Raw genomic sequence first — 26375 nt, 5'->3', positions numbered from 1 at the left:
CAGTTTTTAACTACAAATGTGACACAGTTTTATGGACTCTACTGCCCACCTTTCCATAACCTAACCCAGAAAAGATACCATGAAGTACTATAATTCTTCCTATTCAGATCCTCACTGTACATTCTTACACAGAGAAGCAGGACAGAACAGGAACAGAAAGCTAGCTAATTTCTGAATAGCTCTTTTGCCCACTCAGCATTGTAATTTTGTTTGAAGTACCGACACGTACACATATTTAGATGTATTACTCATTTTTAGTCAAAAAGAAAGACAACTCAACCTTAGAAATATCCATAATATGAATGCTCTATTAGAGCAGAGCACATTAAAAACAGCTTTTTATAATTAAGAATAGCTGTGTGATCTGTGGCAATACAAAACCATTGAAAGTCAGCTATGTATAAAAACATGATATGCCTGAATGATATGTCAAGCAGAAAGATATGAAGTGAAAAGCATTTATTTATGTCTTCTTTGAAAAAAAATATACACTAGCAACCTTCAAAGTTGTATCTCAGAAAGTATTCATTTATAATTTTAATGTGCTCTCATTTATATGTTAGCTGGGAGTAGAACTGCATTATTTTAAATTTACATTTTCACAAATTTTCTCATATAAGCTTATTTTTCATATAATGGATAAGTAGGAAATATTTCAGAAATTATAATTTAGGTATGAATTTTTTTTACTACACTTCCCTCACAGTCTCTTTGCATTTGCCTTTCTGATTATGTTTTTCCACCAGAGATGATTTTAACTTACCTTATTTGTATTCACTGCTGTGATGACCCAGACACACTGTGCATTGCTGTCATACTGGAATGGAAAGTTGGGAGATGTAAAGGTCCCACTTGGTCCTTGAAGATTAGAGCCACATGTCTTCACTAAAGGAGAAATTGCAAAGAGAAGTGAGCATGTGCCACATGTAAAGTCATAGCAATAAAATATCTTGTAAAAGACTTAAAATTCAAAATTGCACAATAATAACCACATTGAAATGTATATTATGTCATGCTTAATGTCACTATCAAATGAAAGTGGTTTTTTTAACACCCTGAGATGCACAACCTCATATTTTCAACATTAATCGAAAACTAGTTATGAATAAAAGTGTGAGTGAGGCATGATAAATTGTCCTCTGACTGTAAATAGGTTAGTTTAATTAGAGAGACGTTATATTTATTCAATATTGTGTTAACACAATTCTACAAAGAGAAAGTAGAAAAGCCTGGAATTGATTAAGCAATCTAAATAGTGTTTTTCTCTCTATTTATTAGGTATACCAGGACTCTATAGTAGCATGAAACTCACAATTGAGATACGGATATTAAAAATATTTTTTCTGTTCTTATAATTGTGAATTAGGCCATGTGGACTACATGAAGAGCTACACTGAAATAATTTTAATAAATCCCCCCACAAATTAAGTGTTATAATATTTCCTCAGTTTTCACACCCTTTCTTTTTCGTGTTAACAAGAGTTAGTGACCACATCGTATCTGCATCTTGACTTCCTTCTTGAGCACCATAAAAGTTACTTTGTGGCATTACTTTTGATATACTTTTGTTTGTCCCATTCCATTAAAATCCTGCCTTTTCTAATCCACTGATAATAATCCATTATATTTTTAAATCATGAAAATACAGATTTTCGTCTACAAAATGCATGTAAGACTTTACACAAAATCTCTTTAAAAATCAGTTTATGGAGGTCTCAAAAGTTTGTTTGACTTGTCCGAAATCGCTCAGCTACTAAACAGCATTGTCAAGATTCGAGCTTAGGTCTTCTGACTCCAAGTATTATATTTTTAGTCATTAAATGTGTGTTTTTCTAGCACTTTATATAGGTTTTTTTAAACTATTTTTTTCCTTTAGCTTATATTTTAGCTTAATTCTATTTCAGACAATTTTGTGGTGATGTAATGGTTACTTTTAATTTTTCCTGTTTGTTTCTATTTTCTATTTTAAAGTCATAAAACTGATATTTTACATTAAAGAGAAATTAATAAATGGTATTTTCTTATTTCAACATAAATTACTGATCTTTCTTTTTTGTTTTCTACCCAAATTCTTATAAGTCTTCTATGCTCACTACTCCATTTTATTCTCTCCTGTTCGATTTGCACCCCCCCCCAATTTTCATAGTATTAACTCCTGGGCTGCTTTTAGGCTTCCAAAGCTTTAACAAGGCCTCACAAAATTCATGAATATTTAACAAGTGATTCTTTTTTTCTGGTTTTATTGAAATATAGCTGCACATAATATTGTGTAAGTTAAAAGCGAACAATGTGATGATATGATACACACATATTGCAAAAATCATTACTACTATAAGGTTAGTTAACACATTACCTCACATAATGAGTAATTGTGCATGCATGTGTGTGTGTGTGTGTGTGTATGATGAGAATGCATAACATATAATCTCTTAGTAAACTTCAAGTATGTGATCCAGTATTATCAAATATAGTCACCATACTGTACATTATATTCCCCAGAAGTCGTTCATCTTATAACTGCAATTCGTCCCTTTAACGAAGCACTTCCAGACTTGCTTGTGATAACTGTTATTTTACTGTTTCTGAGTTTGTCTTTTTTATATTCCACATGTAAGTGAGATCATTATGCTGCAACTGCTTATATGTCTTCCATGTTCACTACTCTGTTTTTTCTCCCCATTCACTTTTGAAAGTATTTCGGTCTAAGTTATCTATTTCAGTGCTGAAACTGCTTTCACAATGGCAGAAATGACCTACTACACCTAACAGTATCTCTTCATTTTTCTACATACTTAATTTCTCAGCAGTAATAGGAAGTACTGATAAACTTGGAAATTCTCTGCCTTCCTTTGCATGGTCCTAAATCTCTTGATTCTAGACCTATTTGCTTTGAATAATTTTGCTCCATACCTGGTATTTTGGTTCTTTTTTTTTTTTCCCCCCATCTAGCTCTTAAGAAGCAGAATAGTAAACAGATTTGATAGAAAGTTTCCGTAGGAGCTCAGTGGGTAAAGAACCCAAGACAGTATCCCTGAGGATGCAAGTTTGGTCCATGGCCTCACTCAGTGGGTTAAAGATCCACCATTACCACAAGCTGCGCTTGTGCCTGCGCTGACCCTGAATTACAGCAAGCTGCACCATAGGTCGCAGACGTGGCTTGGATCCAGCATTGCTATGGCTGTTGTGTATGCCTGCAAATGCAGCTCAGATTTAACCCTGAGCCCAGGAACTTTACTGCAGGTGCGGCAATTAACACAATAAAAAATAAATAATTGATTTCATAGTCTATTTTATCTTTGTTCTATTGTCTCCCTGAATACTTAATCCATTTCACTTTTATGGCTACAATGGTTATTTCTGTGTTGATAACTCAAATCTATAACACCAATTTTGTCATCTCTCTAGATTTCTAGCATAATTTTTCCTCTGGCTGATGGACATTCCATGAATTTTTTTTTTAGGGCTGTACCTGCTGCATATGGAAGTTTCTGGGCTAGGGGTCAAAGTGGAACTGCAGCGCTGGCCTACACAGGAATCCAAGCCACATCTGTGACCTATGGTGCAGCTTGCTGCAATTCAGGGTCCTTAACCCACTGAGCAAGGCCAAGGATTCAGGGACTGAACCAGCATCCTCAGGGACACAATGTCCAATGTTGGATTCTTAACCTGTTAAGCCACATTCTTGAAGACCTATGTATTCAACCTCTGAAATATTTTATTACCCTAATTTTCTTCCCAATACCTATTACTTCATCATCATCTTCTCCTAGACTAGAAATAGCTACACAACTCCTTTCCTATATTCCATTTTAACTCTCGATTTCATCCTCCTTAGTGTTACCATACTTACCTTTCTAAAATATAGACTTGATTATTTCATGTAATTGCATGAACATGTGATCTATTCTCTATGGGATAAATTACAAACTGCCTAAAAAAGAATATAAAATCATTCCTTTAGGGATACAGATTTATTTTCCAATAAAATTTCCTGCCATTTTATACAGTTATACATTCAACTTGTGCCAAAAATATACATGTGTGTGTATATATATACATATTTTTTTCTTGACTATATTATATTCCTTCTAAATTTCTTTTCTTTTCTTTTTTTTTTTTTTTTTTTGTCTTTTTGCCTTTTTCTAGGGCCGCTTCCAAGGCATATGGAGGTTCCCAGGCTAGGGGTCTAATTGGAGCTGTAGCCACTGGCCTATGCCAGAGCCACAGCAATGCAGGATCCGAGACGCATCTGCAACCTACACCACAGCTCATGACAACGCCGGATCTTTAATCCACTGAGCAAGGCCAGGGATCAAACCCACAACCTCATGGTTCCTAGTCAGATTCATTAACAATGCACCATGACAGGAACTCCTAAATTTCTCTTTTTTCTATGCTATTCTTCAAGTCTAAAATATTATTCCTTCTGATATTTGTCTGCAGAAAGTCTTTTCATTTAGTCAAAGTCAATCTGATGTGTCAGCCACTTCTTTCTGTAGGGAATATTTCTAGTTCTTCCACTTGGGATTCTGTAATGGATTGTAGTCCTCACAGAGCATCATTTGAATAGCACATTCATAAAGTGTTTAAGTGCTAGAGATCTGATAAAGAATATAGTTTAAAACATTTAAGACTTTTATAGCAACAAGAATTTTAAAACAATCACAGATTGGTTTGAAGTTAGCAGAAACAGCTTTCCAATTGGACATACTACCTCTTGGTACTTACTACTTGGTAATTTTCTGGCATGCTGTGTGTTCTAAAATGTATAAACACTTATAGTCCTTTGTGGACAAGGTCTTTTTTATCATCTCTTTTCATTAACTCTTAGTGCACTGGCCTTCATGATGTAGCATTATTTACTAAAAGGACAAATACCCAAGTTCTTTGGCACGGCTCTTAAATGGACTGTAAAACATGTGTTCTCTACATGCTATGAAGATTCCTTGTAAATCTGTTTCAGACTGGGAAATTGTCCATTTTGAAAATTATTTTCTTTTCACATGAAAATAAAGAAAAAAATTAATAAAAGGACAAGTAAGATATGCTGATTTTTTTTTTTTTTTTTTGCTTTTGCTTTTGCTTTTTAGTGCCGAACCCATAGCATATGGAGGTTCCCATGCTGGGGGTCAAATCGGAGCTGTAGCTACTGGCCTACACCAGCTACAGCAATGGAGGACCCAAGCCGCTTCTTAGACCCACCGCAGCTCACGGTAACACCAGATCCCTAACCCTCTGAGTGAGGCCAGGGATCGAACCCGCAACCTCATGGTTCCTAGTCAGATTCATTTCTATTGAGCCACATTGGGAATTCCATGGTGGTCTTCTTGACTGCTTCTATCCAAACTAAGAAGTAACCACTTAACAAGTATATTTCTGTAGACATATCCTTTTTGTAGGTTTTTTTTTTTTAAATAAAATCCTTGGCTTTTTGTGTGTTTGAGTGTTTCAAGAAACTGAACTAATTCTATACATATTCCTCTGAAATGTTCCCTTCCCCCATGTATCATGAATACTGTTCTAGGTCAGTGTATGTGGATTTATTTAATAGATTTAACAATCCAAACAGTAGCTGATGAAGTACTGCAAATCTTTGAAAGCTTTCAACTACAAAAACAGAACAAAATCATCAGGAGGTTTCCTCATTCCCGGGCTGGGGAATGAGAAGTCCTGTCATTTGAACAGAGTTGCAGTAGCTGATCCACAGCAACCAAAAATCCAATGTAACTGGATGGAAAAAATGGCTTATTATTGTAAGCCACTGAGATTTTGTGGTTGCTTGTTACATTGCACACACTAGTGAAAGTTCGTTTTAATTTTTTTCAACTATAAAAACATAATCAAAGTATGGAGATCTTGGTATCTATATCTTTATACTTGTGCTCTTATGGGTTATTTGTATTAGAGGTATTATGGCAAATGGAAATTCTTAGAAGGCTTATTTAGTCACAATATGTGAACATTAAAAAAACTGATAAATATATATAAACTACTCTTGACAGTTTTGTTCAGTATACTCATTAAAAAATGGTACAAAGGAGAGTAGGTCTCTACATTTTTACCAAAATGACAGTGTCAATTATTTATGTTTTGTCATTAGGCATGTCACTAATATTTTAATTTCTAATTCTCTACATTATTAGAATGATTTAATGTAGGTTTTTATTGTGACTTTATTTCTTTTGCTCTTATTTTTCTGTTCATTTACATTTTTTCTAGTTTCAACTGCTCTTCTCATTTTTATAGACGTTTCTTATATATTATCAATATTAACCATTTTCATGAATGTTGCAAATATTTTCCCAGTCCTTTTTTTTTAATTCTTAAACTTTGCTTTAAATAATTTTCTCTGAAAGCTTTTTTCTTGAAAACTTTTAAAAAATTACATGTAAATTTTCCTTTCGGGTACCTGTGTTTTAGGTCTTGATTAGGAAAAGCTTCATTAAATCTAGGTTTTCAAAAATGTTGAAAAGTTTGAAAAGACCAACTAACATTTAATTCTCATACTTTCATAATTCTATACTGTTATATTTAAACTTTTCATTCAACTAGAAATTATTTTTGTATATTATGAAGTAGAGGAGATAACTATATTTTCCAATATGTGGATATCTATTTTCCCAGCAGCATTTATAGTAACTTCTCTTTTATTCTCCACAATTAAAAAAGCTTTTTGTAAGATATTATGTTATGCTTTCCCTCTCTCTCTTTCATTCAGAAGTCCATACATGATCTGAAATGGTATTTTTTGTTTTCACTCACTGATCTATGCTCATTCCTCTGAAATATCATATTGTTTAATCACTTTTAGCATAGATATTGCAAATCTCCTCATTGTTCAATTTCATTATGTTCTTTATTACTTCTGACCATTTATTTTTCCATGAACTTTAGATATGTCAGTTTGTGAAGTTTTAAAAAAGATTGATGGTTTTATTGAACTATATTGAGCTTGTACATTATTTTGAAACTAATTTTCTTCTTCAATATAGCTTTCAGAATACAAAAGAGAAATAAATGTGATAACAGTAGATGCTTATAAGACATTTGTTAAATTAATTTAAGTTTTAAGTTTAAGAAACACAGAAATAGTAGAAAAAGGAGAAAACTTTTTAAATGTACGATGAATGTATGAAATTAAAAGAAGTATTAGACTATATAATAAAAAGTGAAAACTTATGCCATTAAAGGTTAGAATAAAACATGGATGCTCACAATCTGTGACAACATTCGATGGCATCTTAGAAATTTTAGGTTATGCAATAAACTAGGAAAATTTTGGAAATGTTACAAAATTTAAAGAAACAAAAATATAATTTTTCACTTATAAAATGTTATTTGTCTATTTCTATTCAAGAGATGTCATAATTTCTCCACAATATATACTATATTCTATTTAAGAGTCACATAAGGGAGTTCCCATCATCGTGCAGTGGAAACAAATCCGACTAGGAACCATAAGGTTGCAGATTCGATCCCTGGCCTTGCTCAGTGGGTTAAGGATCCTGTGTTGCCATGAGCTATGGTGTAGGTCGCAGATGCGGCTCAGATCTGGTGTTGCTGTGGCTCTGGCATAGGCCAGCAGCAACAGCTCTGATTAGACCCCTAGCCTGTGAACCTCCATATGCTGCGGGTGTGGCCCTAAAAGACAAAGGACAAAAAAAAGAGTCGCATACAGTGGCTTTGAAGAAGCCATGCATGTGAAAATGTAAATTGTTCTTGTACAGCAATAACAATCATCAATTCAAGCAGAAAGATCCAAATCACACAAGCAACAAAATACACATGTGATTTTGAAAAATACATTTTGCAAGAAAAGCCTAAGATTTCTGTAATCTTGAAAAATATATTTTGCAAGAAAAGCCTAAGACTTCTATAAAGAGAACCATAAAAAATGTCTGAAGGAAATGAAATAAAACCTATATAAGTGGAAAGACAGGTTGTGTTCTGGATGGAAAGGCTTGCATTCATAAAAAGGTTAATATCCTGATTTCAGCAGTCTAAAATGAATTAATACAAAATAGCTAATTTTTATATAGTCCATATATCTATGATCATCTTGACGATATTAGCCTCTGACAGAATTATTTTATAATATTCTGTATGCTTTATTCATGTGCCACAATGTTTTTAAAAAGGTAGAGAAGAATGACTAATTTATATCCTTTTACAATTTTGTCTTGAAAGTAAAATGAGCCAATATACACGGAGATATTGTGAGATACTGTTAAGAGGATAATGCCCTTTCAAGAAAATGATAAATGTTTAGTAGCAGAAACCAGAAAACTTTCCCTAGCCTTTCTATCAATATATTCCTACCTTTTTTTTTCCCCCTCAGGCCAAACACCAGAAGTTTAACTATGCTTTGAAAAACACCTAGGAAAAAGGTTAAATACAATGAAATATGTTCAGCTATAACCCTCAGGCATTTAGATTTATGCTGGATATAATGTTTCAACTACTCAAGTGAGACCAACAGAAATTTTATTTTTTGGTTAAGATACAATTCACAGGTTAAACATTATTTTGGCATGGAATGTACCAACTGGGTTCTGTCTGGAGTGGTCTCTGGGTCTACTGAACCTTCAAGTATTTCTTTCACTCTCTCCTTCCAAAATATTCATGATTTTTTTTATAATGTTGAGGGACTTCTGTGATCCTGTTATAACATATTCTCAGAATTTGAAAATTCTATAAAGCTCCTATCCTCACTTACTTGCAATTCCTTAACTACTAAGAATGTTTTCACTTTCATACCTTAGTACTTGCTTTTTCTCTTTCACTTTGTATAGGTTTCTGTTCAAAGAGTTTTTAATAAATAGTCTACTCTATCTAATCTTTAGATTTTTAGGTATCACCTTCATATACATACATACATACACAGAAATATCCATATTTTCCTTATTAGAATGACAGCTTGATGAAAGCAAGGGCTTGGTTTTATTCACCATGCAGTCTTCAGTGCCTAGAACAGTGTGTGGCACATAGTAGATACTCATTAAATGTATGAATGAATTAATTAATACATGTAAAAATAATATGAGTCACACAAAAGATCTGATTTTGCTTCTGGTTTGTATCTTCCTTCCCCCCACCCCCTTTCCTTTGAGTATAGTGGCAACTTAAGCTACTACCCTTTGCTGTGAACCTCATCTACCAAGGATTCACTAAAAGCTGTTTGAATAATTAATTTCTAATGTCTCCTGTTTTAAGGTTGTGTCTTAGGTATGTTGGAAGATTTCTAGCAAGTAACAATTCTTTTTTTTTATTTTTATTTATTTATGCTATTTTTTTTCCCTGCTGTACAGCATGGGATCAAGTTACTCTTAAATGTATACATTTATTTTTCCCCACCCTTTGTTCTGTTGCAACATGAGTATCCAGACATAGTTCTCAATGCTACTCAGCAGGATCTCCTTGTAAATCTATTCTAAGTTGTATCTGATAACCCCAAGCTCCTGATCCCTCCCACTCCCTCCCTCTCCCATCGGGCAGCCACAAGTCTATTCTCCAAGTCCATGATTTTCTTTTCTGTGGAGATGTTCATTTGCACTGTATATCAGATTCCAGTTATAAGTGATATCATATGGTATTTGTCTTTGTCTTTCTGACCTATTTCACTCAGTGTGAGAGTGTCTAGTCCCATCCATGTTGCTGTAAATGGCATTATATCATTCTTTTTACGGCTGAGTAGTATTCCATTGTGTATATATACACCACATCTTCCTAATCCAATCATCTGTTGATGGACATTTGGGTTGTTTCCATGTCCTGGCTATTGTGAATAGTGCTGCAACCAATGGAAAAAATGGGCAAAAGACCTGAATAGACTGTTCTCCAAGGACATTATACAGATGGCCAGCAAACACATGAAAAAAATGCTCAACATCACTGATTATAAGAGAAATGCAAATCAAAACTATCATGAGATACCACATGCCACCATTCAGAATGGCCATCATTAATAAGTCCACAAATAACAAGTGCTAGAGGGGGTGTGGAGAAAAGGGAACCCTCCTGCACTTTTGGTGGGAATGTAAACTGGTACAGCCACTACTGAGAACAGTTTGGAGATACCTTAGAAACCTATACATAGAACTTCCATATGACCCTGCAATCCCACTCTTGGGCATACATCCAGACAAAACTCTATTTAAAAGAGACACATGCACCCGCAAGTAACAATTCTTAGTCATGAGGGATATGATGTCTTTAAAGGAGTCATTAGGATGAAGTCCAAAGAGCTTTTTAGTTTGTGTATCTTCAACTCTCTCTGCATCTTCACTTTACAAATTGAGCAAATACAAACCATCTGAATATTATTCTTTCACTTGTAAACTTAGTTAGATTATACCATCTATACTCTGATAGGAAGAAAATTATTTCACAGTTATACAATGCAGTTACCTATGTGCTCTTAATGGCTTTTCCCAATAGGTGCGATGAGGTTAACAGTGCCTGGAAGTGATGTTGTTGTCCAATCCCAAAGAAATAGCCTTATTGTTATTAAAACTGTTTGATGACATATGAATCATGGAAAATTATGGATTTTTTAGTGATGAAAAAAATCAATTTGAATTCAGATATACGTGTAATGTTTCCCTTTTCTATCACCTGTGAGTTAATAGTGTGATTTTACCCTAGCAGAACTATTTCCATTTCTGTCTTTCATATCCACAATAACATCTTTCCTCATTATCTAGGGGTGAGGATAAAGACTCAGAGTGTTACAGTATTACTGAGAATAACTTGACATTGACTATGTACTAAACTATATTTCTTATGCTAAACAAGAGCTGATAGACTAAACAGGTGATATGAATTTTAACTTAGCAGAGTTTCTATTTCTACTAGAAATTAAGCTGTAATTTGGAAAATTAGCTATAATAAGGTGTGATAATAAACGCATGTAACAATAAATAAGTATGAACAGCCCAAACTTTGCGAATTTCACCAAGTCAGAATGGCTTAGACTAAAGAAGGTTTTAACAAAATCTTATTTGTTTAAGGGTTTTTGAAGGGGCCCTATGGGATAGGAAAAGAAATACTGTGAGGGAAAAGTATAAAATGACTAAGACTGGATAAATGTTAGTACTTGATGATGAACAACTTCTAGTATTCAATAGCAACTGAACATAGGGAGACATGGTGTGGTTACTTTCCAGACATGAAAAAGAAATAGCCCTGATATCATAGCAGTAAACTAAGGCAAGTGCTCCTTACAATTTCTTTCTAATCTGTCTTTGCCCAAACATCACCCGAGGGAACTAAACTCTCTCCTTACTATCTATACTTTGCAACAAGTTTTGTTCATCAAAACTTTTGATTAAAGCAGACAGTGAGGTTTTTTGTTGTTGGATTGATTTTAATTACTTACCTACTTTCCAAAAGACTGTCTCCTGAGACTAAGACCCAGAGAGAGGGGGGGAAGCAGTAATAGTGTCTACACTCATTGAATCATAATTTTAAAAATGTAAGTTTTTTTGGATTCTAAGATAGTGAAGTAAGCAAATGATGCTATAAATAAGAAATATTTAATCTTGGTTATTTGAGGGAATCTGATTTATTACAGTTTTAGAAACTTCAGTAAGAATCCAGCACCTAAAACTTTCTTTCTATGATATAATCTGATATTAAAAATATAAGCCGATATAAACTGATAAAATATAAACTGATATCATAGAAATATATGATTAATGCCATAAAGCAAAACTGATTTATTATTTATTGATCAAATATGTTCCAGATCTAGAAACAAATATGATCTAACAGTTAGGAACTTTTGTTCAGTGAATGTAATCATCAAATTGTTCACTAAAGACAAAAATGAACTTTTATATTTCAATGTAATTTTTCTGATAAATTCTATCTACTAATTTCATTTTTTTTTTTAGGGCCACACTTGCAGCATATGGAAATTCCCAGGCAAGGGGTTGAACTGGAGCTGCAGCTGCTGGCCTACACCCCAGCAACAGCAATGCTGGATCCAAGCTGCACCTGCAGCCTACACTGCAGATTGTGGCAATACTGGATACTTATCCCACTGAGCAAGGCCAGGGATTGAACCCACATCCTCACAGATACCAGTCAGGTACTTAATCTGCTGAGCCACAAGGGGAAATTCCATCTATCTATCAAATTTATACAACATGTTTTTAATTCACCTGTGAAACTTGAATGCTGTACAGCACTTATTCTGTAAATTAGTGTATTCCACAAACATTAAATGAGTGCATAATCTGATACACTGTGTCGGACACTGGAAGTGATGAGGTAAAGAAGACAGTCAAGGTCTCTGCCCATGGACTTTATAATCTAGAAGAGAAAATAAACTTTTTTTTCTAATCTTTTTAGAACCACATCCATGGCATATGGAAAATCCCAGGCTAGGGGTCAAATCAGAGCTGTAGCTGCCAGATTACTCCATAGCCACAGCAATGCCAGATCCAAGCCACATCTGGGACCAATACCACAGCTCACAGCAATGCTGGATCCTTAACCCACTAAGGAAGGCCATGGATCGAACTCATGTCCTCATGGATACTAGTTAGGTTTGCTACCACTGAGCCACCGTGGCAACTCCAAGAAGAGAAAAATTAAACTAGTAGATAAAGTTGGATTTACAAGATGCTGTGGGAGTAATAGATCAGGAAGGGCTATGGAAGTAGATAACAGATCAGGAAAGACAATTCATAGAGAGTGACATTGAAAAATAATTGTTTTATTTCTATGTTTTGCCTAGGACACCCCCCAGTCTAATAATTTGGGATTCTTTCTTCTACAGCTTTTAATGAAATTGTATAAAGAATGACCTCATTATAACTAAACTGAGGGTGAACTTGTACACAAGAACAAGGTGTTCCTTTCTCTGTAACACGTCTTGAGACATTATCTTTTAAGATTAATATGTGATCATTACTATTAGAAATTTAATGAAAGTGCTTTAGGGCCATTATAAGAAAAAAAAATCTCATGTTGGCAGGTGTATATGCTCTGAATATAAAACTATGTACTAATAAAATATTAACTTTGAGAAAATAAAATGACTGAAGAAATTAAACAATTTCCAAAACAGATGTTCTAGGAAGTGCAAAGGCAATATTAGCTCAAACAAAAAATATTTTGAAAGTTGTGAAAATTTTTTTATAAATTAAAGTGAACTATTTTTGGCAAAGGAATTATAACTTAGGAAAACATGCTCAGAAAATGAAAAGGGTTTTAGAATTAATTTTTAATTGACATCAGAAAAGATTTCATATAAAAGTGAATAAACCTTGGTAGAAATTATTATCAAAGAGAACAAAAGAAAATAGTACAAATAAGAAGAATACCACCAGAACAGTGTCTGTTCCCTTATTGGACATAAACAGGAATTACACAGTTTTCACTCAAAAAATAAAGACAATTAAATATGATATAGATTTATGAGTTGACTGTCAGAATTTTATCCTTCCTGCATGATATTTGGGATATGTCTTGAAGGACTGTGTTCAACCACACTTCATATTTCTCTTGCATTTTTTTCTGGGATGGAAACTCCTAATAGTTTGGAAAGTCTCACACAAAGTTATCTTTATTTTTATTATTATTACTATTATTATTATTATTACTACTCTTATTTTTACTTTTTAGGGCTGCACCTATGGCACATGGAAGTTCCTAGGCTAGGGGTCAAATTGGAGCCACAGCTGCCAGCCTACACCACAGACACAGCAATGCCAGATGCTTAACCCACTGAGCAAGGCCAGGGATTTGAAACTGCATCCTTATAGATAATAGTTGGTTCATGAACATTGAGCCACAATAGAAACTCCCAAGTTATCTTTATTATGAAGTAAAAATCCTACACTGGAGTTTCCTATAACAATCTAAACCCCAAAATGTAGATTTAAATAATGCCTTGAAATATGGTTATAATAATTTCAACATCACAATTTCAATTAGTTTAGTAATTTTTTATATAATTGCATCTACCTGAAAAAAATGTTGAATTATTAAGCTAAGACCTGTTATTAAACTTCAGATAAATGAGTATAGAAACAGTTCTTTGAATCAATCAGAATTCTCATATTGTTGACTATTGGTCATGAAAGACACACACACTCATACTAAGGCACACACACATCTGAAGGTGAATGATAAATTCTATTTAAATCAGTGTCTGGAACTATCAATAAATAGTTCAATTTAATAATTTTTAATTAGACATCCTACTCTCTATGTCTTCATGAGAAGCTGATAAAATGTCAGAAGTGGAGTAACAATTAGGACTAATCTTCAAATACATCTCAGTGTCATCTGCATAAGAATGAAAGTCTAATCCATGTCTTCACTGAAAGGAAGCATATAAATGTGGAATAATAATGAAATGAATCTAAAGCAGGGGACTGGAAAACAGAGGAGATACTATGAAAGGGACAGAATTAAAATCGGCAAGAGGCAGACTGCATAGGATCAGATAAATTTGATTAAAACCCAACAAATGCAGTTTCTATTAAAAATGAGAAATAAACGTACAAATTTTCAAGGCAAAAAAAGCAAGCAAATTACTTTTTTTCTTTTCCTAGTTCTTGGTTGTTAGTAATTTAAGCTAGTCATGAAGGTCATGTTAACATACACTACAACTTCTCTTTGTGTTGTTGCACTGAAACACCCTATTGGCATTGGGATTAGAGCACATACGGCATTAAGTCAGTAGCGGAAATGATTTCTCTATGAGTCGATGTTGTATTTTACTTTTTGATAAAAATAAAAGAAAACCCACAATCTAGGTCTGTCGGTAAAGGAGACAAAGTAGGTGATAGGATAGAATAATCCTATCATGCATAATATGCATAGAAACCATAGTGTTCTTAAGTCCAGCCAGTGGGGGTAGGGGTTGGAAGAGGAGTGGGAAGAAAGAAGAGAAAGGAACAATAAGATAATGCCAGTGGGAAGATGGTGTGCAGTGAAGAAGTCAGGGGCAAAACCACTTAAGCTATTAATGGAAACAAAAGCTATTAATGGGACAAATAATTTAACAGATAAGAGCATATAATATTCAGCTTCAAGTTTCTGTCTGTTTTTGATACCTCCATTTTCCTAAATTATCCAGAAGATTAATCAAGCAAGTTATCACCTAGTTGTCACCTTGTATTTAAAATTTGAACTTATGTAGAAAAGATGATCCAGAAAATCAGAAAGGAGGAATTTGAAGGCAGAATTAACCATTAGACATTAAGTTTCCACATATTGGCAAGAAATTCACTGAAATATTTTAGCAGACTTTAGACCTCCTTTAAAATCAGGAGCTAGACTATCTGCTCTAGTCTAAAAAGACAGGGAACTTCATTTGACAATTCGTAATTTCAAAATGCTTTATGCTTTAAGTTACTTCCATAGATTTTCACTTGCTATTTTCTTAATCTGAAATGTTATTTTTTAGCCTGTGAGCTAAAATCCATTATTCCAAATTCTTACTTCTATTAGACAATAAATACTCTATCTTATTTGTTTACCTGCAAATAATCATGTTCCTTTATGTTAGCAACTATCTCTTTTACCACTGAGTGAAATGAAGTTTCCTAAGTATATCACACTAGTAAATGCTCACATATGTTTTAAAAATTTTGAATTAATGAATAATTAAAGTGAAATACACCTATATATAAGTGAAAAAGAACAAAATTTACAATTTAAATATTTCAATTATAATGCAAGAAAAATAAGCAATTCAGCCAAGAAATATCTCAGAGAAATTGGATATCACTTGTAATTCTAGAAATCTTTCATCTTAATGAAAGGTCAATAAATATTGGTGATGATTTGCTATAATTCTTTTATGGAGGATATTTATTCAACACCAAACACTAACTTAGAATGCTTCAAGGAAAAAAAAAATGAATAAGATGGATCCTTTCTTTGATGGATTTGAAGTCTTCAGAAGGAGTTAGATATAAACACATCATTTTAATATTGTATTTCAAATGCTAGATAAAGGTAAGCAGGTATTATAGGAGCATAAAAAGTGGACATTTTTGCAATTTGGGAGTTTAGATAAGGGATCCTTGAGATAATGTCAGAGTTGAATGCTGAAAAGTTATGACACATGACCTTAAGGAATTAAGGATAGGCTTCCAGGAAAGGAGAAAAGGGACCCTAAATAAAATATGTGTATAATAAAACTATATACTTCACAGAACATATAGGAGTGTTTGGGGATGGGGAGATTATCTCGAAAAAGGTGGAGAGGTAAATGCTGATTCAAGAAGGACCATAGATTATAGACAGTCTCTGGCAGTTGTTGGACTATTCCTTTTTGGTCAAAACTAAGGGCATATTTTGGGTGTGTTGAAGAGCACTTAATTGTATATATATGTTTTTGGCAGCACCCATAGTATGCTGGGCTAGGTAGTGAACCCACACTACAGAAGTGACCCAAGCCACCACAGGGGCAACACTGGATCCCTAACCCGCTGAGCCACCAGAGAACTCCATGTGTCTATATTTTTAAGTTGATCAATTCAGGTGCCAAGTAAAGAATGGATTTAAGAAAGTGAAAGCTAGATACCTGGAGAAAAGAATGAAAAAGCTAAGTCATGTACTTTTATCCCCTTATATACTTAAGATGTTTTGTTTTTTTTATATAGATCTGTGCATTTTTAATGCAGCAACATATTTATTCACTTATTTATTTACTCAGTCATTCACTCAACCAATACTATTTACTAAAGAACTAACTCTCAATAGTATAAGAACTAGCGATTGTAAAGTTGTAATCTAGGTCCTGCCTCCCCTTACTACTCACATTATAGGGATAAAGACAAACACGGAATATCCCATTATAAGATTAACTAAATAGTCTTTAATAATACTACAAAGGAAAAGTACAGGGTTCCCAGAGAGTATATATTTGGGAGACTTACTATAGCAAGAAGAATCAGATCATGAAGACTCTTCCTCAAAAAAATCCAAGACTCATAATTTAAGGCACAGTAAAGGATAAAAAATGTAAAAAGTCTGGATTATATAGCATATTTTTAAAAAGTTATTTATTGATTTGTAATATATCCAACAACCAAATGAAGTGTTAATATTTTCTTTGAATCCTACAATTCCTTTTCCTATCATTTATCTAATCTCTACTCTTACTTTAAGATTCATATTGGCAATGCTCTGGGAAGCTTTCCGTCATATCCCTAATCCAAGTCTACCCTGAAAAGGGCACTCTACTCATTTTCCTGTTAAAAAAATCTTTATAAGCCAATTTACTACAAATTATTTTCTTATTATCTTTTACTCCATTTTACCCTCAGTATACTGTAAGCTTCTGAAGACAATTATCACACAGTATTCCTGATTGGTCCTGTAGGTGGTCAGTAAGTGTTTATTAAATGAATGACATGCTCAGGGGGTGGAATCTTGATTGAAACACTAAACTAATGGATTCGGTATGCCAAGGAGCAGAATGAGGGTTACTGGAGATGAACAAAAGCAGCCTTGTGAAAAAAAAATTGGGGCACAATAAATCTGGAGCTATATATATGTCTATGTTTTATATATTTACTCTGAGGAAATACATCAATCACAAAATTGAATATAATGAAATACTTAAGGTAACAACATAAAGCTTTTCCATTGGCAAAGTTGATAAATATTTTTTTTCTTACTTGCTAAGATTCTTCCTGATCTCAGGTCTAGTGGGCATAAGATTCAACTCTGAGCCCAAATGTTATGTTCTTATAAACTGTACAAAAATTAGCCAGATAACCACAATTAGTGATAACAGATCTGGGTTTTGTTGCTTTTTTAAAAATTGTGTTGCTTTTCTCTCAATAGATTTCATAGTCTCAATATCTATTTAGTTGTACAGCTCACTTTAATGTTCATGAACACATGATTAAAATAACCAGTATCTCACTTCTAAGCACACTGATACAGTATCTACTCAACATCCTAAGAAATGAGAATCACATTATTTCTAGGCCGTTAAGTTAACCTAGAAAGAATATCAGTGATGGATTATTTCATCTAAGAGAACATTTATAGATGAATAGCTTGTGATGATGAAATAAAACTTAATTTTAGAGGAATTTCTATTTTTTACATTCATCAACTCCTAAACTGTCCATACCAACCAATCAGAAAGGAAAAACTATCATATAGTCTGAATATCAGGATTGTGTTATCTTTTTTTTCCTCTTAGAATAGATATTAAGAGTAAAAATTTTTAGTTATATTATGAGTACGTTACAAGGATCTAATATGTAGCATGGTGACTTTAGTTAATACTATTTTTTATATATTTGAAAGCTGCTGAAGTGGTGTGGCCAAGAAGGCTGAGTATGAAGACCTGAGCTCACCTCCTCCAATAGGCACATGAAACTTACAACTATTTACAGAGAAAATATTGATGAGAATGACCTGCAGACTAGAAGAAAAGATTTTCCACAATTTAACAACATAAAGTAGGAACTACAAGGACACAGGCAGGATGGGTTGACACATGGTATAATCAAGATCCACAACAACAGGTAGGCAACTCAGAAATGGGAAGATAATCACAACAGCAAAAGTTCTCCCCAAGGAGGAAGGGGTCCAAGCCCCATCTTGGGCTCTCCAACCTGGGGTCCTACCCTTGGAACATAAGATCCCAGAAAGTCTGGTTTTGAAACTCAGTGGGGCCTATGTACAGGAGAGCCAAAGGGCTGTAGGAAACAGAGACTCTGTTCATGAATGGTGTGTGCAAAATCTCACACTCTCCAAATTCCAGCATAGAGACAGTAATTTGAAAAAATACCTGGGTCAGACCCACTTGCTGATCTTTGAGAGCATCCTAGAGAGTCAGGAAGAAATTGAGACTCCCCATGAAGACATAAATACTGATGGCTGCTACTAAGGGGAGTTTATTCTACCTCAAGGACACTGTTGTCAGTAAATGCCATTTGAGAGTCCTCCCTCTAGCCTATTAGAATCAGCAACAGCTTCAGCACCCCTGTGGCCATGAATTAAGTCACACCAAAATCACCCACCTGCCAGCTTGCCTGTACCAGCACCAGGACCCAATCCCCCACAATGGGCCAGTAGCTAGGGACCAGTCCTGTCTATCACCATGCCTACAACAGAATGGCTCAGGTAGCTCATATAAAGGGCATCTCCAATCCTTTAGCCCTGGTGACTATAGGGGAGTGTGCTTCTGGGTCCCACAGAATGTCTCCTACACAAAGCCACTTCATTGAGATTGGGAAATATAAATGATCTACCTAATACACAGAAATAAACACATAGATTTAAGCAAAATGAGGAGAAAAACGAATATGTTTCAATGAATGAGCAAGACAAAAACTCAGAAAAGAACTAAGGGAGGTAGAGATAATCTATCTGATATTGAAAGAGTTCAAGATAACAACCACAAAAAAAAAAATGCTCAACAAACTAAGAAGAATGGATGAACACAAAGAGAAGTTTAACAAAGAGTTAGAAATATAAAGAAGAACTGAACAGAGCTAAAAATATAACTGAAAAAAATACGCTAGAATGAATCAATAGTAGATGAGATAATACAGATGAATATATTAGTGAACTAGAATATAAAGTATTAAAAATCACCTAAGTTGAACAGGAAAAATAGTTTGAAAAGTTAGGTTAGTTTAATACAACTGAGACAATGTCGAGCACAATAACATTTGCATTATAGGGGTCCCAAGAAAAGAAAAGAGAGAGGAAATTGAAGAAATAATAGGTGAATACTTCCCTAACCTGGGAAAAGAAACAGACATCCAGATTCAGGTCCATTACATTTGAGAATCCTAAACAAAATAAACCCCAATAAATCCAAACCAAAACATTTTATAATTAAAATGGCAAAATTTAAGATAGAGAATCCTAAAAGTAGCAAGGAAAAAGAAATTATTAGGTATAAGAGAACTCCCATAAGATAAAAAGCTGAATTTTCAGCAGAAATGTGGAGGCCAGAGGGAATGGCACAATTTAGACAAAATATTAAAAGGTAAAAACATAGAACCAAGAATATGCCATCTGGGAAGGCTATCATTCATACACAAAAGAGAGAAAAGGTGTCTTACAGACAAGTAAAAGTTAAAAGAGTTCAGTGCCACTAAATAAGCCTTACAAGAAATGTTAAAGAGTCTTCTTTAAAGGAAAAGGCCATAATTAAAAATAGGAAAATTTCAAAAAGATGGAGTTCCCTTCATGGCGCAGCAGAAACGAATCTGACTAGAAACCATAAGGTTGCGGGTTTGATCCCTGGCCTTGCTTAATGGGTTCAGGATCTGGTGTTGCCATGAGCTGTGGGGTAGGTCACAGAAGCGGCTCGGATCTGGCATTGCTATGGCTCTGGCATAGGCTGGTGGCTACAGCTGCAAATAGACCCCTAGCCTGGGTGTGAGCCTAAAAATGGACAAAAAGAAAAAAAAAATCTCATTGGAAAAGGCAAATATACAATAATAATGGAATATCAATCACTTGTAAAGCAATAATAAGGTTAAAAGATAGTAGTAAAATCATTTATACCAAAATAAGTAAAGGGTATTCAAAACCAAAAGCTATTAAAAATATGATGTCAAAAATATTAAACATGGAGGGAGGAAGGGTGGAAATGTAGGATGGTTAAAATACATTTAAGCTTAAAAGGTCATCAACTTCAAATGATCATATATATTGTTACATATGAACCTCATGGTAACTGCAAACCAAAAACCTATAATGGATATAAAAAAAGAGAGAGAGAGAGGAGGAAGGAATCCAAACATATGACTTAAGATAATCACCGAATCACCAAATCATAAGAGAAGACAAGAGAAAAAAGGAAAAAAAAAAAAAAAAAAAAGAACCACAATCCCACCCAAGGACAATTAACAAAATAACAATAAGTATATATCAATCAGTAATTACTTTAAATGTAAATGGACTAAATACTCCAATTTAAAAAGACAGTGGCTAAATGGATAAAAAACCCAAAGCCCATATATGCTATCTACAAGAGACTCACTTCATACTGAAAAACACACACAGACTGAAAGTGAAGCAATGGAAAAAGGAATTTCACACAAATAGAAACAAAAAGAAAGTTGAAGCAGCAGCAACAGTTACATCACACAAAACAGATTTTAAAACAAAGACTGTAAGAACATTACATAATACTCAAAAGATCACTCCAATGCGAAGATAAAACAATTGAAAATGCATAGGCCCCAACATAGAAGTTCCTAAATGCATAAAGCAAATATTAACAAACATAAAAGGAGAAATTGATAGTAATACAACTATAGTAGGGGACTTTATCACCACACTTAGACCATCCAGACAAAAAAAATCAATAAGGAAACACTGGCCTTATATGACAGATTAAATCAGACATACTCAGTAGATATATATGAACATTCCATTGAATAAAGCAGAATACACATTCTTTTCAAGTACACATGAATATTTTCTAAGATAGGTCACATGCTAGGCCACAAAAAAGTCCCAGTAAATTTAAAAATATTAAAATCATATTAAGCATCTTTTCCAACCATATCTGTATGAGATAAGAAACCAACTAAAAAATTAAACTGCAAAAATTATTAACATATGAGGATTAAATAATATGCTACTAAACAAAAATGGGTCACTGAAAAAATTAAAGAGGACATTTTAAGAATAACTGGAGACATGAAAATGGAAACACAATGATCAAAAATCTATAGGATGCAGCAAAGCGGTTCTAAAAGATTATAGTAAGACAAGCCTACCTCAGGAAATCAGAAAAAATTCAAATAAATGAGCTAACCTTATACCTAAAGGAATCGGAAAAGAATAACAAAACCCAAAGTTAGTAGAAGGAAACTAACAAAGATCAGAGCTTTTAGAGAAGACCTTTTAACAAAGCAATCTATAGATTTAACACTACCTCAATCAAAATACTCATAACAGTTTTCACAGAAAAAGAACAATAACCCTAAAATTCAAATGGACAAACAAAAGAGTCCATAGTGCCAAAAGAAATCTTGATAAAAAAGAACAAAGCAGGAGGTACATTATCCCAGACAATACTACAAAGATCCAGTAATCAAAACAGCATGGTATATGGTACAAAAACAGACACATAGATCAATGTAACTGAATTGATAACTCAGAAATAAATCTACACACCTATGGCCTATCAATCTACAACAAAGGAGGGAAGAATATACAGTTGAGAAAAGACAGTCTCTTCAACAAGTGGTATTGGGGAAAATGGACAGCCACCACCAGACTACTTTGTCACATCATATACAAAAATAAGCTCAAAGTAGATTAAAGACAAGTGTAAGACCTGAAACCATAAAATCTGAGAAGAAATAATAGGTATTAAGTTCTTTAATATCAGGCTTAGTAATATCTTTTTGGATATGTACCTTCAAGCAAGGGAGACAAAGTAAAAAAAATGAACAAATAGGACTATATCAAATAAAAAGCTTTTGCACAGTAAAGGAATCCATCAACAAGAGAAGAAGATAAAACACTGAATGGGAGGAGATACCTGCAGCCACTATGCAAAATAGTATGGAGGTTCCTCAAAAAACTAAAAAATAGAACTACTTTAAATGGATCGAGCAATCCTACTCCTGGGTATACATCCAAAAAAAACAAAAGCACTAATTCAGAAAGATACATGCGTGCCAATGTTCGTAACAGCACTATTCACAACAGCCAAGACATGGAAGCAACCAAAGTGGCCATCAACAGATGACTGCATTAAAAAGAAATTATATATATATGTATGCATATATGTATGTATATATACACACACACACATACACACACATATATATATATGATGTAACTAACCAACTAACTATATATATATTAGCCATAAATATATATCTTAGCCATAAAAAAGCATGAAGTACTGTCATTTGCAGCAACATGAATGGACCTAGAGTATATAATCCTTAGCGAAATAAATCAAAGAGATAAATACTGTGTGGTATCACATATGTGGACTCTAAAAATAATACAAATGAAGTATGTGCAAAACAGAAACAGACTCACAGAGACAAAAAACAAATTTGTGGTTACCAAAGAAAAGAGATGGATGGGAGGAGGGACAAATTAGGGATGTGGGATTAACAGATACAAACTACTATATATAAAATAGATTTGCAGAGTTCCTGTTGTGGCTCAGGTGTAACAAACTTGGCTAGTATCCATGAGGACACAGGTTTGATTCCTGGTTCAGTGGGTTAAGGATCCTGCATTGCTGCGAGCTGTGGTGTAGGTCACATACACAGCTCAGCTCAGAACCTGCATTGCTGTGGCTGTGGTGTAGGCCAAAGGCTACAGCTCTGATTTGACCCCTAGCCTGAGAAGTTCCATATGCCAAAACTGTTGCCCCCCAAAAACAAACAAATAAACAAAAAACAATAAAAAAACATACAAGAAAATAGATTTGCAACAAGGATACACTCTATAGCACAGGGAATTACACCTTTTATTTTGTAATAACCTATCATGTATTATAACCTATGATAGTTATAATCTGAATCTCTATGCTGTAGACTTAAAACTAACATAATATTGTGAATCTATATGGGATGCTTCACCTATTTTATAGCATTTAATAATTTGCAACAAAATAACAAAATACAGCAACTATGTGATTACTTTTGATAACTGTAGTTCAGATAGTGCTTTACGACATGAACTCAAATCCCAGCTCTATTGTCCACTATCAATTTGGTTAATTACAGTGAATCAATGAACCTCTTTGTGCCTCAGTTTCCTCATCTCTAAGAGGGAAATGATAACAATATCTCATAGATCTGTTGAGAGATCAAATGCATTGATAGACTTAAAGCTCATCTAACATATAGTAAACTCTATATAAATGACTGTTACTTTAATTATTATTATTTAAATTTTACAAAAATGTAGGTGAGGGTGAGATTAAACAACTTAAATTAACACTCACTCAAGTTTATTTGAAGTCACAGCAGCTAGATGCCAAAGTCTAGGTTCTCATCTAGTATGCTAAAAATATTACCTGTACTTTTTGCCAATTTTAGTTTACTTCTGAGGTAAAATTATAATAGAATATTACTGAGAAAATCTTCTTATCAGCTACTGTAGCTCTTTATATTTGCACACATTAACATATTTTAATATAAACACTATTATACCATTACTTATGCACATAAGTATGCCAACGTTTTCATGTTTGACTATATGAAAATATTTCTTATCCATATATGTGCTGTTTGTACCAATACTTAGACACACTTTTTAATCTTCTGATTCTTGAAGACTGAAGCATTATGAGTATGTAAATGCATAATTCTCTCCACATTTTCAGCTTATTATTTTTCAGAATGGATAGTGAATTTAAAAAAATTTAAAGATCATGAGGCCTACAAAGGACAAACAGTTGATTACCTAATAAACTGTTTGATAAAATCCTTTATGTAGAAAAGTAGCCTGCATAATCTTAGAACTCAGAATTGTTATGAATTTTCCACAGCATGTAGACCATCACCAAAAAGAGGACAGTAATAAAATCACATTTATTTACATCATTAATCAATTCAAACTGTTACTGTTCTACCTGGTAATATGATCCTGTTACTCAGTGCAAAATGTGTTCCAAATGCATTCGTGAGTGGGAAGCTGTGTGGTATTTTCACCCTATTTTAAGTTACAGTAAATTATTTTAGCAAGTGCAATTTCTCCCTATGTGCATATATAACCACAGAACAGAAAAACAAACGAGAACATACTACTGAAGCCAAACCAAACCAAATCATGACACAAACTATGAATCTTGTGAAGAAAATGACCTCAATGCCTATTCACTAGAAACATCAGTGACTTCACCATTCCCTAGAAATTAGCACAATGTCCATAAGGGTTAGGGAAATAATCTGTATTCCCTTTGAGACAGGGGCCATACGCAGAGCCAGGGAAGAATGAAACAGGCGTTTGCTATACTTGGGTTTCCTGCAGAGATATAAATTTCTGAATATACTCCATGTATGAATAATCTAATTATATAACCCTCAAGCCAAAGGTCAAGTGGGGATTGACTGGGACTGTCTGATATAGAATGAAAGCCAAAAGGGTGACAAAAGGGGAGCCCATAAAGTCACATTTTAGAATATGTTTTCCAGAAACTTCCTCACACAAGGGCCTATGTGTGAGCGGTTTAACTGTTAATATGGTCCTAGGGAGTAGAAATGAGAAACGAATGGGAGTGAAACCGGCCAGGAATGCAGGAAAGCCAACGCAAGGACGTATTAGCCAAGAGGCTACAGCTATGGAAAACTGGCATTGACCCTAAATACATTTCTGATAAAACATATAAATGCCTCTCAACAGCACAGGAAACTGCAGAAGGGGTGCACTTATCCATTTAACTCTACCTTTTTTACAGGTCAAGAATTGACTCATAATGCTTTACTGTCTCTACAATTTCTGGAAGCACCTGTGTAAAGGACAAGCCAGTTTACAGACTTCCTGACCCACATGTCAGAGAGGCTACAAGTTAGTAAGATATTAGAAGGAGAGACCTGATCGTGTTTACCTGAACAAAATTTGTGTGGTCACCACAGCAGTGACTGAAATAAGAGGTAGATGACTTATAGCACAGACACAGAGGTTTTGGACTCATTTCCTTCCTCATTAAAATCCTAATATTAAGACAAATAATTAACAAAAATTAATCCCACTGAATATTTTTATAAAGTTAAATCATTTAGGAAATGGCTTGTTTTAAAACTGAAAACAAATCTCTAGTTTGTAATATTGTGCTCTCTAATGGAAAAAGGGAAGGTTAAATGCACTCTGGGTTTCTCTCCAAAACTTTCCCCTCACTGCCCCTACATTTTTCACATTTTCCTCCTAATGCTTATAATTGAAATGCCAGGAAAATCCCCTGTTCTATTTCTGTCCCAAATAATAGATTTAGAGAGCAATGAGATACCATCATTACCCTGATGATATTCAGCTGTGCCATTCATTTCCTCTGGACTCAGATGGCGCTGAGCCTCTATGCTCCCTTCAGCAGCCAAGTCCAGAGGAAAGATGAGCTGGCATACTTCCAAATCATTAAAGACAGAGAGATCTGGCTGGTAAACTTGAGCAACACCAAGGGAATTGAAAAGAGGAAGTTTGGGCTTCCTCAAATGAGGTGACTCACACAGACCTGCCTAGTGTCAGTCTATTTCTAGATCTCAATCTGCCCAAGCATTTCCAGGCAGCACCTGTGGAAATGAATGTCTTTCGTCTTCTTTCATTTAATTTGAACCTTCAATGATTCAGTGTTTCCCCAAGAAATATTCAAACTAACTTATGAACAGGTGAACAAAACTTGTATGTTGGTTATGCTCGTCCTTTGAAACAAAACAATTCTTCAAGAG

The 26375-nt window shown here is 34.1% G+C and overlaps 1 protein-coding gene across 6 annotated transcripts in view; it reads right to left on the bottom strand.

Moving 5' to 3' along the window:
• Positions 1 to 26375, bottom strand: part of CSMD3 (CUB and Sushi multiple domains 3) — a 1223593-nt gene that overhangs the window by 617623 nt on the left and 579595 nt on the right. For all 6 annotated transcript variants that reach the window (XM_021090582.1, XM_021090583.1, XM_021090584.1 and 3 more), the window contains one exon: positions 764 to 885. In XM_021090582.1, coding sequence (XP_020946241.1) covers positions 764 to 885 — 122 coding nt within the window. The remainder of the gene's footprint in view (positions 1 to 763; positions 886 to 26375) is intronic.

Source organism: Sus scrofa, chromosome 4, assembly GCF_000003025.6.
Source record: "Sus scrofa isolate TJ Tabasco breed Duroc chromosome 4, Sscrofa11.1, whole genome shotgun sequence".
NCBI classification, from domain to species: Eukaryota; Metazoa; Chordata; class Mammalia; order Artiodactyla; family Suidae; genus Sus; species Sus scrofa.
Note: the sequence above shows the minus strand (reverse complement) of the source record. Positions and strands in the feature narration are given on the sequence as shown.